This window comes from Cetorhinus maximus, chromosome 13 (assembly GCF_964194155.1).
Source record: "Cetorhinus maximus chromosome 13, sCetMax3.hap1.1, whole genome shotgun sequence".
Lineage (NCBI taxonomy): Eukaryota > Metazoa > Chordata > Chondrichthyes > Lamniformes > Cetorhinidae > Cetorhinus > Cetorhinus maximus.
This window is the reverse complement of record NC_135891.1, coordinates 44,573,547-44,586,267: the sequence shown is the minus strand read 5'-3', so window position 1 is coordinate 44,586,267 and position 12,721 is coordinate 44,573,547. Positions and strand designations below refer to the sequence as shown.

Here is a 12,721-nt window from a genome sequence, read left to right as displayed (position 1 = left end):
CTTATATCAGTAGTAGGGGAAATGCTAGAATCTATTATAAAGGATGTGATAAATGGGCACTTGGATAATAATGATCTGATTTGGCATAGTCAACATGGGTTTCTGAATGGGAAATCATGTTTAAGAACCTGTTGGAGTCTTTTGAGGATGTTACTAACAGAATTGACAAAGGGGTGGGGGGTCAGTGGATGTAGTATACTTGGATTTTCAGAAGGCTTTTGACAAAGTCCCCCACAGGAGTTTGGTGAGCAAAATTAAAACACATGGGATAGGAGGTAATGTATTGGCATAGATTAAGGGTTGGTTAACAGGCAAAAAATGGAGTAGGAATAAATGGGTCATTTTCACGTTAGCAGGCTGTGACTAGTGGGGTACTGCAGGGATCAGTACTTGGGGTGCCAGCTATTCATAATATATATCAATGATTTGGCTGTGGGGACCAAATGTAATATTTCCAAGTCTGCAGATGACACAAAGCTAGGTGGGAATATTTGTTGTAAGGAAGATGCAAAGTGGCTTCAAGAGGACTTGGACAGATTTAGTGAATGGGCAAGAACATGGCAGATGCAAAATAATGTGGAAAAATATCATGTTACCACTTTGGCAAGAGGAACAGATGCGCAGAGTATTTCTTAAATTCTAAGAGATTACAAAGTGTAGATGCACAAAGGGACTTGAGTGTCCTCGTCAATAAGTCACTGAAGGCTAACATGCAGGTGCAGCAGGCAATTAGGAAAGCTAATGATATGTTGGCCTTTATCACAAAAGAATTTGAATACAGGAGTAGCGAAGTCTTGCTTCAATTATGTGGAACCTTGATTAGACCGCATCTGGAGTACCGTGTGCAGTTTTGGTCCCCTTATTTTAGGAGGGATATTATTACAATAGAGGGAATTTAATGAAGGTTCACCAGACTTGTTCTGAGGATGACGGGACTGTCCTACGAAGAGAGATTGGAGAAACTGGGCCTGTATTCTCTAGAGTTTCGAAGAATGAGAGGTGATCTCATTAAAACCTACAAAATACTTAAAGGGATAGACAGGGTAGATGCAGGTAAGACATTTCCCCTGGTTGTGGAATCTAGAACCAGGGGACACAATTTCAAAATAAGGGGGAAGCCACTTAGAACTGAGATGAGGAGAATATTTTTTAGTCGGAGGGTTGTGAATCTTTGGAATTCTCTACTACAGAACGCTGTGGAAGCTCAGTTATTGAATATGTTTGAAGTAGATATTGACAGGTTTCTAAATGCCAATGACGTAAAGGGGTATGGGGATAGTGTGGGAAAAAGGCATTAAAGTGGAACATCAGCCATGATCATATTGAATGGTGGAGCAGGCTCAATGGGCTGAATAGCCTGCTCCTGTTCCTATGATACTAACTGCTTAGGCTCACACAGGAAAAACAGCTACTTGGGAGAATTACTGGAAAATAATAGCATCTGTGGAACCACACCCAGTGCTTTCAGGAGAGAAAGGTGGGAAAATGATTTACAAATTTACTTAATGGGCTGTATTTGCATGCTCCCACTAGGTATGGTTTTGATGGGGGGTACACATAAAATACGGTGGTGCCCACCCCACCACGTTCCCACCCACCCCCAAGCTCACCCCCATAATACAGGGATGGGTGGGTGGATAATACGCTGCCCACACCTTAAAACATTTGGCATGGACAGTCGGGCAGGAGTGGGCAGCCCAATTTTAAAAAAAGTAAATTCTTCAAAGAGCAGGAAAGAAGGGGGTTTCTATCTTTGGGGCTGCTGTTTGCAGATTGGGAAGGGGGAACACAGAGATAGAACCCCCCCCTTTCTTCCTACCTGCCTCAGCCTTAAACAAACCACCCCCCTACCCCTCTTCCTAACCTGCCCAAACCCTCCCCGACCAAGAACCCGGACTTATCTGTTTCTGGGAATCCTTTGCTCCTTCTTGTTCCCTGTTGCAGTCCAAGTAGCTCCCACTAATACACTCTTGGCACTGCTTGGACTGATGGAGCTGCCAACCGATCAGCTTGGCTAGCAGATCCTGAGGGCTGGACATCCTTCCCAGTGAGGGGCAGAAGCCCCACTTAATTGGCCCTTGTTTAGCCTGGCTTGGAATGGGCCCCTACCATAACATCCAGCCTAATGTCTCTAAATGGAAACACCAAATATCTGTTGGATCATGTATTTTTGCTAATGATTGATATATATAGTTTCATCTTGCCCACAAAGTTCTCATAACCTGCCAGGACTCACTTTCTGTGTATTCGAGATAGCAGAAGTTACATTATACCACTTCGGTCCGGAAGGCATATTGCTGTGGGAACACCATGGCCACACTAGCACCTTGTTATTTAATTTTCATATAAGATGCTACATCTAGCACAATTATTATACTCCTTTTTGACTTAAAATAGTTTTTCATGGTTCATTGATATGTTTTGCTGTTCTGTTGTGAATGTGTTTCCAGAAGTATTTCCAGTAATAAACAGAAATGTAGACACAAGGGTTAGTGCAAATGCCTCACAAAATACACCACATTGTTTATATTTTAGAGAACTCAGTAATGTTATTGGTGACAATATGGCGTTGCTGTGGTTATTTTCAACTTCATCACCTGGGTGATAATCTTGCAGAATGGATCACCCTACTGTTGTAGAACCTGTCTAACTTTTATCCCATTGAAGTCAATAGGTTGACTATCAGGCGGGCAATCCACTCCTCCAGTTTACATCGCCCAACCACTCAAACTGAAGATTACCCCAATTGTTCTTTATTTAATGTCAGTCCGCTGTTGTCACTGGTAAAATTTGAGAAGTAATGTAAATTAGAAATATTTTTTCTTGCCACTATACATCCACTTTCTGATTAAAATGTTAAGGTATCCTGGGCCCTCGTATTTGCCATGTATATTGAAATCTATGATTATTAAACACCAATTTGAGTTTAAGCAGAATAAACTGTAACTACCAGTTTTTCTTTTCCACAATACGGAGCATCTGGTTTCCATGTATCTCTTCATCTTCTGGCCTGAATGAGAACTGACAAAACTTAATCTTGTTGAATTTGGTATATTTGAGTAACTGGTAGCCTTTGAACTTCAACTGACGGTTTGATCAAAAAGCATTTATGAACTAACTGGAAACAGATAGGGTTGCCTCTGTCACTAAGTTGATATAATACCTGTGCATTACATTTCTTATCTTCTGTATCACTATGTCAATGAATACTCCAGACAAATGGCTGAGTGAACCCCGATCCTAAAATGGCTTGAATTGGATTAGCTCATTTCATTTACATAAGGCTTTGACCTGCAGTGCAGGTACAGTTTTTGGACTGACCTATCCCTCTAAAAATGGAAGAATCCATACCATAATTTTGTTTATTCCATCAGTGCTGGATGAATAGACACTAGCTGTGACTACAGCAACAATAACCATCAAATATCAGGATTTGTTTTCTTTGACAAGATTAACCCTAAATTACCAAAATTAAGACCTAAAAAGAAACAGTTTTACATAAAAATAACCTATAAGCACTTTATCTGTGTCGACCCATTGTCCCCGTTCTTCTTTGTTACTCTTCCTATCTTGCCGTTCATATTTTTTATAATTTTTTTTTCTAGGAATTACGCTTAATGCTGACTTTTTCCTTTTCTCTAACTTTAAAATCCTAATTTATCTTTTCTATTTGGTAGTAATTTCAAAAAGCCTTTGTTTTATTAAATAACAGCTGCAAAACTGTTCTTTTAGCTAACCAAATGGTTAAGTTGAAGCTCAAATGGCAAAGACGTAAAAATTGACTTGGTCCAGTATCAACTTTTGATATGGTTTTTCCCATATCGAAAAGGAAATGGATGACAGTGAACACGTAATCTCATTGATATCTTAGAAAAAGAGTAAATATAGAAATAAAATCTCACCTGAAGTATGTTAAGTGTTAAAGACATATAACTTGGATAAGAAGAGTAAACAGGAATGAATGGCATAAAAATGATATAGCATATTGAAGCACCAAAAATGATTTCAAGAAATGATGGGACTTGTATTGTGTACCTCACTCCACTGATTTCCCGCCCTCAGATTAAGACCCAGGGACACACCACCCAATTGCCCCTTTGAAGAAATGCATAGGCTGAGCAGCTGACAGCAAGAGAACAGATGAGGGATATGAGGTAATAGAATAAACGGGTGGGAAAGAGGGTCTAACCAGCTTGAAAAAAAAACAATAATATGGTTTCATTTTAATATACATAAAATCTTAAAAATTAAAGGAAGCACATTCTCCAACAAGCTTTTGTTGCAAACTATGACTTCATCAATTCATGTATTACATAATGAACTATCTAATCAAAGAAAATATTTCACTGTGAACTTTTGTTCAGTAAGCAGTAAATTTACATTGTGAGGATTTATTGTACCTCTACCCTTAACAGCTGTGAAACACAGATGTTTTCTTAATAGTCTATCTATGGTCTGGATTTGGCTATATATTTCTTGATCCACTTATTCAATTCAAACCCTTCAGGGACTTCTAAGTCTGTAACAGTTATTGCCTGAAGCAATTAAATCTCAGCCCCAAAAACTGCACAAAAATTGTAAATTGCATTTACAAAAGTCTTTTATATATTCAGCAAACTTAAAACTAATATTGAACGCTTTGATGTTTAAAGCACTAAATTTCCATTTTTTTTACACATACATTCTAAAATTGTAAAACAGAAAAGCTTCCTGAGAAGCTTCAATATTCTTTTCTATATCTTTATTGGCATAATTAATTTTAATGAATGTGATTTTCAGGTGTAAATCCTAAAATGCCCAAATCAAAGAATGTTATATCTTCTAAGATAAAAGCAGAATACTGCGGATGCTGGAAATCTGAAACAAAAACAAAAAAAGCTGGGAAAACTCAGCAGGTCTGACAGCATCTGTGAAGAGGAAGACAGAGTTAACATTTCGAGTCTGAATGACTCTTCATCAGAATTCTGTGAACGTTAACTCTGTCTTCATCTCCACAGATGCTGTCAGACCTGCTGAGTTTTTCCAGCTATTTTTGTGTTTTGTGAATGTTATATCTTCGATGGGGAGCTAGGTAGGGTAAGTTCCCAGCACCGCCATATTCATGATAGCATTGCTGTTTGCTGCAATCCAAGTTGACAAATCGTTTTTAGTCATTTTAATCATATAACGTCCTAATAACAAACTAAAAATACATTGCTATCACTTGATGTGACTGGCCACCCAGTAACATCTCCATGTTGGCAATCATGTCATTGCATCCTTGTGCATTCATAATTGTGGTTAAGTGTCTCAGCAGACAATAGCTCCCTTTGATATGGGAAACTTGTGCTGGATATTGAATTGCCTGAATATCAACTATAGATGAACTTTCAATAAAGCTGAAGTACACCACAAAATCTTTTGACATATCTGTACCATCACTAAGTTTGCCTATTTCCACCTCAATACTATTGCCTGACTCCACCACTGCTTCAGCTCATCCATTGTGGAAACCCTCATCCATGTGTTTGTTACTGCTATATTTGACCACTCAAATGCTCTCCTAGCCAGTCTCCCATTTTCCACGCATCTTACACTTAAGCTTATCCAAAACTCTGCTATCCGTGTCTTAACTCATACCAAGTCTCGTTCACCTATCACCATAATGCTTGCTGACCTACATTGGCTCCCAGTTAAGTAATGCTTTGGTTTTAAAATTCACGGCCAGAATATTGCCGTCGACGTGCAGGGGCGGGCCCAACACGCAAGATGATGCCGGGCGTGCGCCCTGACGTCATCGCGCATCATTTCAATTTTGCGTGCATGCCTGCCTGAGGTGGCTGCATGCCCGCCAAACTGTTTAAGGCCATTAAGGAAGTAATTTATGTCATTAACACCGCTACCTATCCAATGTTAAGGTTGGCGGGCAGGCGAAGAACCCAAGCAGCTTTCGCGTTTTCCAAGAAACCTCATCCACGGGCGGAATGAGGCTTCCTGAAGGTTTTATAAAATTAATAAATAAGTTTGGCAAACTTGACAAATGTGTCCCGGCTCATGTGAAACTGTCACGTGAGGGGACATGTTTACATGTTTATATAATTTTTTACTTGAATTTTAAAAACATTTATTGTCTATTCAATCTCTGCGCTGTATCGTGCACATGCGCAGAGCCCAACATTCCCCGCTCCCGCCCCCCCCCACCCCTCGCCCGCACAGGTAGCACTGAGCACTACGGAATTGCCCACCCATGTAAAATGGTGGCATGCAACCGTCTCCAACTGCTCCCACCCAGCCCAGACATAGATAAGATTCAGCCCCACATCTCTGTTTTCAAATCCCTCCATGGCATCACCCTCCCCATCTCTGTAACCTCCTTCACACCTATAACCCTCCAAGTTATCTGCCTTTTATAGATCCCCGATTTTTATTGCTCCACCATAGGCAGCTCTGCCTTCAGCTACCACAGCCCTTATGCTCTGGAATTCCCTTCTTAAACCTCTCTACCCCTCTTTCCTTCTTTAAGATGCTCCTTAAAGCCTATATCTTTGACCAAGCTTTTGGTTACCTGCCCTAATATCTGCATGATGTCAAATTTTGTTGATAATGCTCCTGAAGCATCTTGGGACATTTTATGAAGTTAAAGGTGCTATGTAAATGCAAGTTGTTGTTTTTATTCCATTTAGTTTAACATTACCTCATGTTGAGGACATGGAATATGTACACTGAAAACCAATGCCAGCATGAAGAGACACTGAATGAAATTCTCTTTTGGTACCAAAACTATATATCTGTTAAATATGTAGCAGGAAATTCTTTTAGAATGAATTGTTGAATCTCATGGTTCAGATGATGGTTGCAAACCACTGGAGCTTTGCTTCCATAGCTTTTAATGTTTTTTTTGATTCCTTGATTTCTAACTTATGCATTATTTTGTAATTCAGCATCAAAGAGAACCTGGAATCCTGCAAGGCCTGCCAATGGCAGTAAATGCTGCAATGGTGGCAAAAACCTCCATATCAAAGAAAACTTACTAGATTCCCAATAGAATTACTGACAGTCATACACACTTTGGGGTGAGTAGATGAACAAACTCTTTCCTTTGTTATTACTGTTTATGATATAATCCAATCTGTGATTTTTTTTTTCCTTTATTCTTTCATGGGAGGTGGGCGTCACTGGCAAGGCCAGCAATTGTGCCAATCCCTCATTGCACTTGAACTGAGTGGCTTGCTAGGCCATTTCAGAGGATGGTTGAGTCAACCACGTTTCTGTGGGTCTGGAGTCATCTGTAGGCCAGACCATGTAAGGATGGCAGAGTTGCTTCCCTATAGGTGCATTAATGAACCAGATGGGCTTTTATGACAATCGATGATAATTTCATGGTCACCATTACTGAGACTAATTTTATAATCCAGATTCCTTAACTGCATTCAGATTTCACCAGCTGCCAAGGTGGGATTTGAATCCATGTCCCCAGAACATTACCTGGGTCTGTGGGTTATTAGTCCAGCCATTACCACTATGCCGCCATCTCCCCTCACCATTAGCAAGTTACTGTTTAGCAAACCTGCCACCCATTCAATTTCCTTCCTGGAATCCTTTCTTTAATCTACACGCAATATTGAGTGTATTAGTTATTAATAATGTAGAAGGCTGAGAATTTGAAAATCTAGACAATTGCCCATCCTACAGCCCGTCAGTTAAAATCACCATAATTCTCTTAAATATGTGCATTACAACTTTATTCAGGGCGTTCTTCTATATACTTTCCACTTTCAAAATGCAAATTGATTAATTTAAATACAGGGAAAGAAAGAAGTATTCATTTTTCCTCTAACATTACATCATATGCGTCTTGGATGTATTACTTAAAGAAAAGGAATGATTATGAGATAAGAGAGGAAGGGTAAGGTTACCAGGCAGGGCATTTGGGAATTTCATTGTGGATTGTATTTTCATAAACTGGCTTTGTGTGCCAAAACAACCACTGAGGTCAAGTTCTCAGAAGTCTTTCTTTCTGTGGGGAGCCAGATAGCGACCCATGCTTATCCCAACCTTCCCACAACTGGATTAAATCACAAGACCAATAACAATATGACATCAATTACTGAATAATGTTAGTAAATATAATTGTATAATAGTAGTTGTGACTGACTAAAATAATTTTATTGCATATTGTTTGGAGTTTTTTTGTCTTTCTGCATTAAACAGATTAATCCTTGAAAACAATCCAACTGTATCATAATCAATATAAGTTTTCAATAAATGGACATTACAACACATCAATATGTCAAATCCATTTTATTTTAATAGTTTGAGCTATAGCTAATGTAGTTCAAGCTATTGGATGTTGGCGAAGAAGTTATATTTTAAGCTTTTAAAACCATACGTGTCCATGTTTTTGTATGGATAATAGCACTCACCATTATAATGCAGAAAAATAGACAGCAACTTCTGGTGTCCACATATGTGCCATTCAATATGGAAATCTGAAGGCTGCTGTTTGGAATACCTTGCTCCTCCACAAACTGTGCTGTAACTGTCCTCACCGATAGATTTGACACTGAAATCACTGTAATGTTGTGAACTCACGTTGTTTCACTCTCTATACCTATTTAACTCCTATTTTTATTTCCTGCTTTATACCTCCTGATATAGATTCCATGGGGGAGAAATTTATTTGCCTGGTACTGTTTGTAATGATTTTCCCCTGGCTTGCTTTGGGTGCAGACAGCACTGTAGGTCACTACCTGTGCAGCCCTCACCATTATCTTGAATGATATTAATGGAGAATGTGGTGTGGGTCATGCACATAGTGGCCCGGGGTGCTAGCTGCACCCAGGAAAATCAAGGTAAGTCTGTTTAACACCAGTACAGGCAGCGCTATATGAACAAATTTCTCCCCACTCTTTCTATTTCAATAAAGATTCTTCACTCTGATTGGCTAAAAGACCTTGCTGTTCTTGGCCTGCTCACAGACAGTACAGTTGCCCTGTAGAGGGGCCTGGTTGGAGTAAATTTCTGCTCAAATGTCAAGAAAACTTTATGGGCATCTGTCAGTGAGGTGATGGGAGAGCAAGTTCTACCATGCTGACAGCAAAATCTGGGCTGTGGTAATTCAGTTCCTCTGCAATTTATAAGAGCAAGATACCGGGGATGTTGGAAATCTGAAATAAAAACAGAAAGTGCTGGAAAAACTCAGCAGGCCTGGCAGCATTTGTGGAGAGAGAAACAGTTAAGAGCCTCGATTTTCACCAAATCGGATGACTTGGTAGCCCTTTAAAAATGGTGGGCAGGTCCCAATTCTGAGTTTCCTGACCCCATTCCCGGGCTGTGATTTTTGGGAGTGTCTTTAAAGGGTCAGGCAGGCTCCTGTCAAAAGCCCGCATACAGCACTCCCAACCTGCTAGCTCCATTGCGGAAGCAGGCATCTCCTACTCTTCTGCAATTTTCAAAAAGTCATCAACCCTAGTCTGCAGGAGGGGACATTTTAAAAAGTATGCTCATGCCTCCTATGCCAAGTTATGCCCCCTCATGATCCTATGCCAAGTTCTGCCCTTCCACCTACCCCCTGAGGTTCCTTATGCTCCCTCTGTCAAGTTTTGCCCATCCACCCACCCCCTCAGACCCCTCATGCCACCTATGTACCTCTACCCATCCCCTATGGTTCCTCATGCCCCCTATGTTAACCTATGGCACTTCCATGTCCATTGACCACCTGTATACTTTCTAGAGTTTAACTACCAATATGCATTTGTTTGAAAATATAATAGTGCTTTATATTGCTGTATCACTATATTCTAGTGACTATAGTCTTCAAGAGAAATGTTGGGCAGGATTCTCTGCCTGTCGGGCGGGCCAGCTAGTCGCGGGTGCGGGGCCAATCGCCGCCTGTGATCTGCTGTGTGCTACCATTTTACGTGGGTGGGCCAATTAAGGCCAGCTCAATGTGACGCACGGCCGGTAGCACTCAATGCTACCTGTGCAGGCAGGGGGAGGAGGGAGAGTCACATGCATGAAAGAGCACAGAAATCTCCCTGAGACATGGAGCTGCCTCGGAGATTAGGTTCATATTGAAATATTTAAATAAAGAAAGGTTAAAATTATTTAGACATGTCCCTTCATGTGACAATGTCACCTGAGCTGGGACATGTTTATGAATTATTACAAAAATATTAATTTCATAAAACCTTCAGGAAACCTCTTTCCGCCCATGGATGAGGTTTCCTGAAAAATGCAAAGGCCACTTGGGCTCTTCGCCTGTCCACCAACCTGAAAGTTGAACGGGCAGAGTTGATAATTACTTCAATTGGTTTTTTAATGGCCTTAACAGGCCTTTGACAGTTTGACAGGCGCGCAACTGCCTCCAGTGCACAACCACTGAACGAAAGATCTGAATTACGCGCGGTGACATCGAGATGCACGCCCGACGTCACTGCACGTCATTTTACACGTCGGTGTGCGGGGACCACCCCTGCATGCCAACGTGAAAATTCTGGCTATTGCGTATATTTCTTCCCTCCTGAATAAAAAAAGGAGAATGCACTATCAGTATTTTGTGTATTGCAATTCCAAACCTTATTTTTATTCTTTCATGGGATGTAGGTATCTATAGTTAGTTCCATTATCTCAAAGCTTCTTTCTAACAGAGAGCTAGGGGTCATTGTTCAGGCAGTCATTAAACCCTGAACTTCACATTAAATGCATAACCCCTGCTTCTCCTATTAATTCAATGTTATTGACCCCTAAACTATTAAGTAAGCAATGTTTATGATGTGCAGTAGGTCATACTGACTATCACTGCATGTTCATGATGGGAGTTAACATTATAACATGATAATGATTGTTTGTGACAATGCTTAAAATATTTATTAGACATTCCTCTGCATGTTTTTTTAGTGGAGGCACTGATCCATTTAGACTAAATTACTAATGCAGCTAGTGAATAAAACCACATATAAATGTGTTAAACATATGTGCAAGAGAACTATTTTAAGCTTATACCCTAGCTGGTGAGACCCAGCATGCAGGCATATAAATGTAACTTTCCCAAGGCCTTGTGCTGCTGGTGAACCCTTGTACACACTGAGTGCCTTTTGGAATTTGCAGGCACCTTTTTTTCTGATAAGTGCTGCTTGCATGCAAGGTCCCACCATAGTGGTGGGACCACATGCAATTTGTCCTGTGAAATCATTCTAATTTTGTTCTTTTCTACCTGCTCAATAATACCATACACTAAGTGAGAAAGTGGCCTACAGCCACCTCTCTTCTCCCATCATACTTGAAGTTGCAAGTGAGTGACCAGGAATTTTGCTCATTGTCCCTGCTCTGCCAACCATTGTACATGACCCTCATTCAGTTCCTCCTTTTGACAATAATATGTTTGAAAATTAGAAACTCCATGCATAGTGAATTGTAACCTGTGCCCACATTCACATTGGAGTTATTGTTAGCATGCAAAATTACTAAAGCCTCCTCACATTTCCCCAAGATAAGCATTAGTTGAGGAGGCCCAATCATGTCATTTGAGCTCATTCTTCCAGAATGATGAACCCACCCCTTTTAACATCTCCCATTGAACAGTTAATAGTATCACCATTATGGTAACCAACTGTCTCTTGTAACAGAAATATTTTGCTTCCATTGCTTTACCCAGAATTCTAAGCCAGGTATTGACCACTCCTTGTGTGAAGAGCATCCAAATGCCAGAACTACATCTGCACTTCCTGTTTGACCTTCTAGTCCCTTGTACTACTGTGAAGGTTAACTTGAAGCAATGCCTGGATTTGACCTTTTCTAAACTGACAATATATACCAATATACAATTGCAAGTTTCTGCGACGCTTTCACTGATGAAATCATACACAGTATTATAAAACCATGTTTTATATTGAAAATGACTTTATTTAATGAGTGGGCCAAAACCACAGGATAAGTTTAAAAAGACTAACAACAGCATTTAAAAGTGAACTAAACAGAAGTTCTTAAGATGGCTGAATATTTCCATAACTTTTGTAATTTGCAAGGTGAAGGTATCAGAAAGGAGCCATGCCTGTCTGAAATTGGCCCACAAGAGACAATGAACTTAAATGAGTGTAAATGACCCAACCCCTAAACGGCTCACACATATCCAAACATAATCTGTTATTGAGATGGGATACAGACCAAGCCGTTAAACTTTATCACTTTGGACAATTGACCCCAGCTGAGAAGAGGACTCCACTGGCCATGTAATCTAATCACTGGACCTGTCAGAAGGTTCCCCAGCTTGCTGTAATTACATTTGTTAACTGGCCAGTTTGTGAATGGAGGTCATGTGATAGCAAGCTAGCACTTTGTATTTAAAAAAACTCCTTTACCAGAGCCAGTCAGAGACCAGGAAGACCTTGGCCTGAATTTTCAGATTGGCAGATCGGCAGGGCTGGGATCAACCGGGAAACGGACCACTCACTGTGATCGGCTCCCGACTGTGTTTTCACGCTGGCTGACCAATTAATGGCCAGCCAGCGTGAAGCATGCGCAGAAAAGCTCAGCACTGTCGGGTTGGGGCGGGAGGAGGGTGGGTGATGACATCAACACGGGCATGGGCTAGCGCTAAGAGAAAGCTCCCTGAAAGTAGAGGGCTGCCTCAGAGAGCTGCAGACCCAAAAACCATTAAATAAAGTTCTCAAAATCGGAAAAAAAGTGACCAAGCATCACAATCAGGCACCTGAACATATAGCTGATAAAAATGCTGTCCATT

General features: G+C 40.5%; 1 protein-coding gene across 5 annotated transcripts in view; it reads left to right on the top strand.

The window, feature by feature from the left end:
• The window catches only part of ripor3 (RIPOR family member 3), a 295,541-nt gene that overhangs the window by 40,206 nt on the left and 242,614 nt on the right, over positions 1 to 12,721 (top strand). For all 5 annotated transcript variants that reach the window (XM_078555330.1, XM_078555329.1, XM_078555332.1 and 2 more), the window contains one exon: positions 6,921 to 7,052. In XM_078555330.1, coding sequence (XP_078411456.1) covers positions 6,967 to 7,052 — 86 coding nt within the window. In that variant the 5' untranslated portion in view covers positions 6,921 to 6,966. Of the gene's footprint in view, positions 1 to 6,920; positions 7,053 to 12,721 lie in introns of those variants that run through there.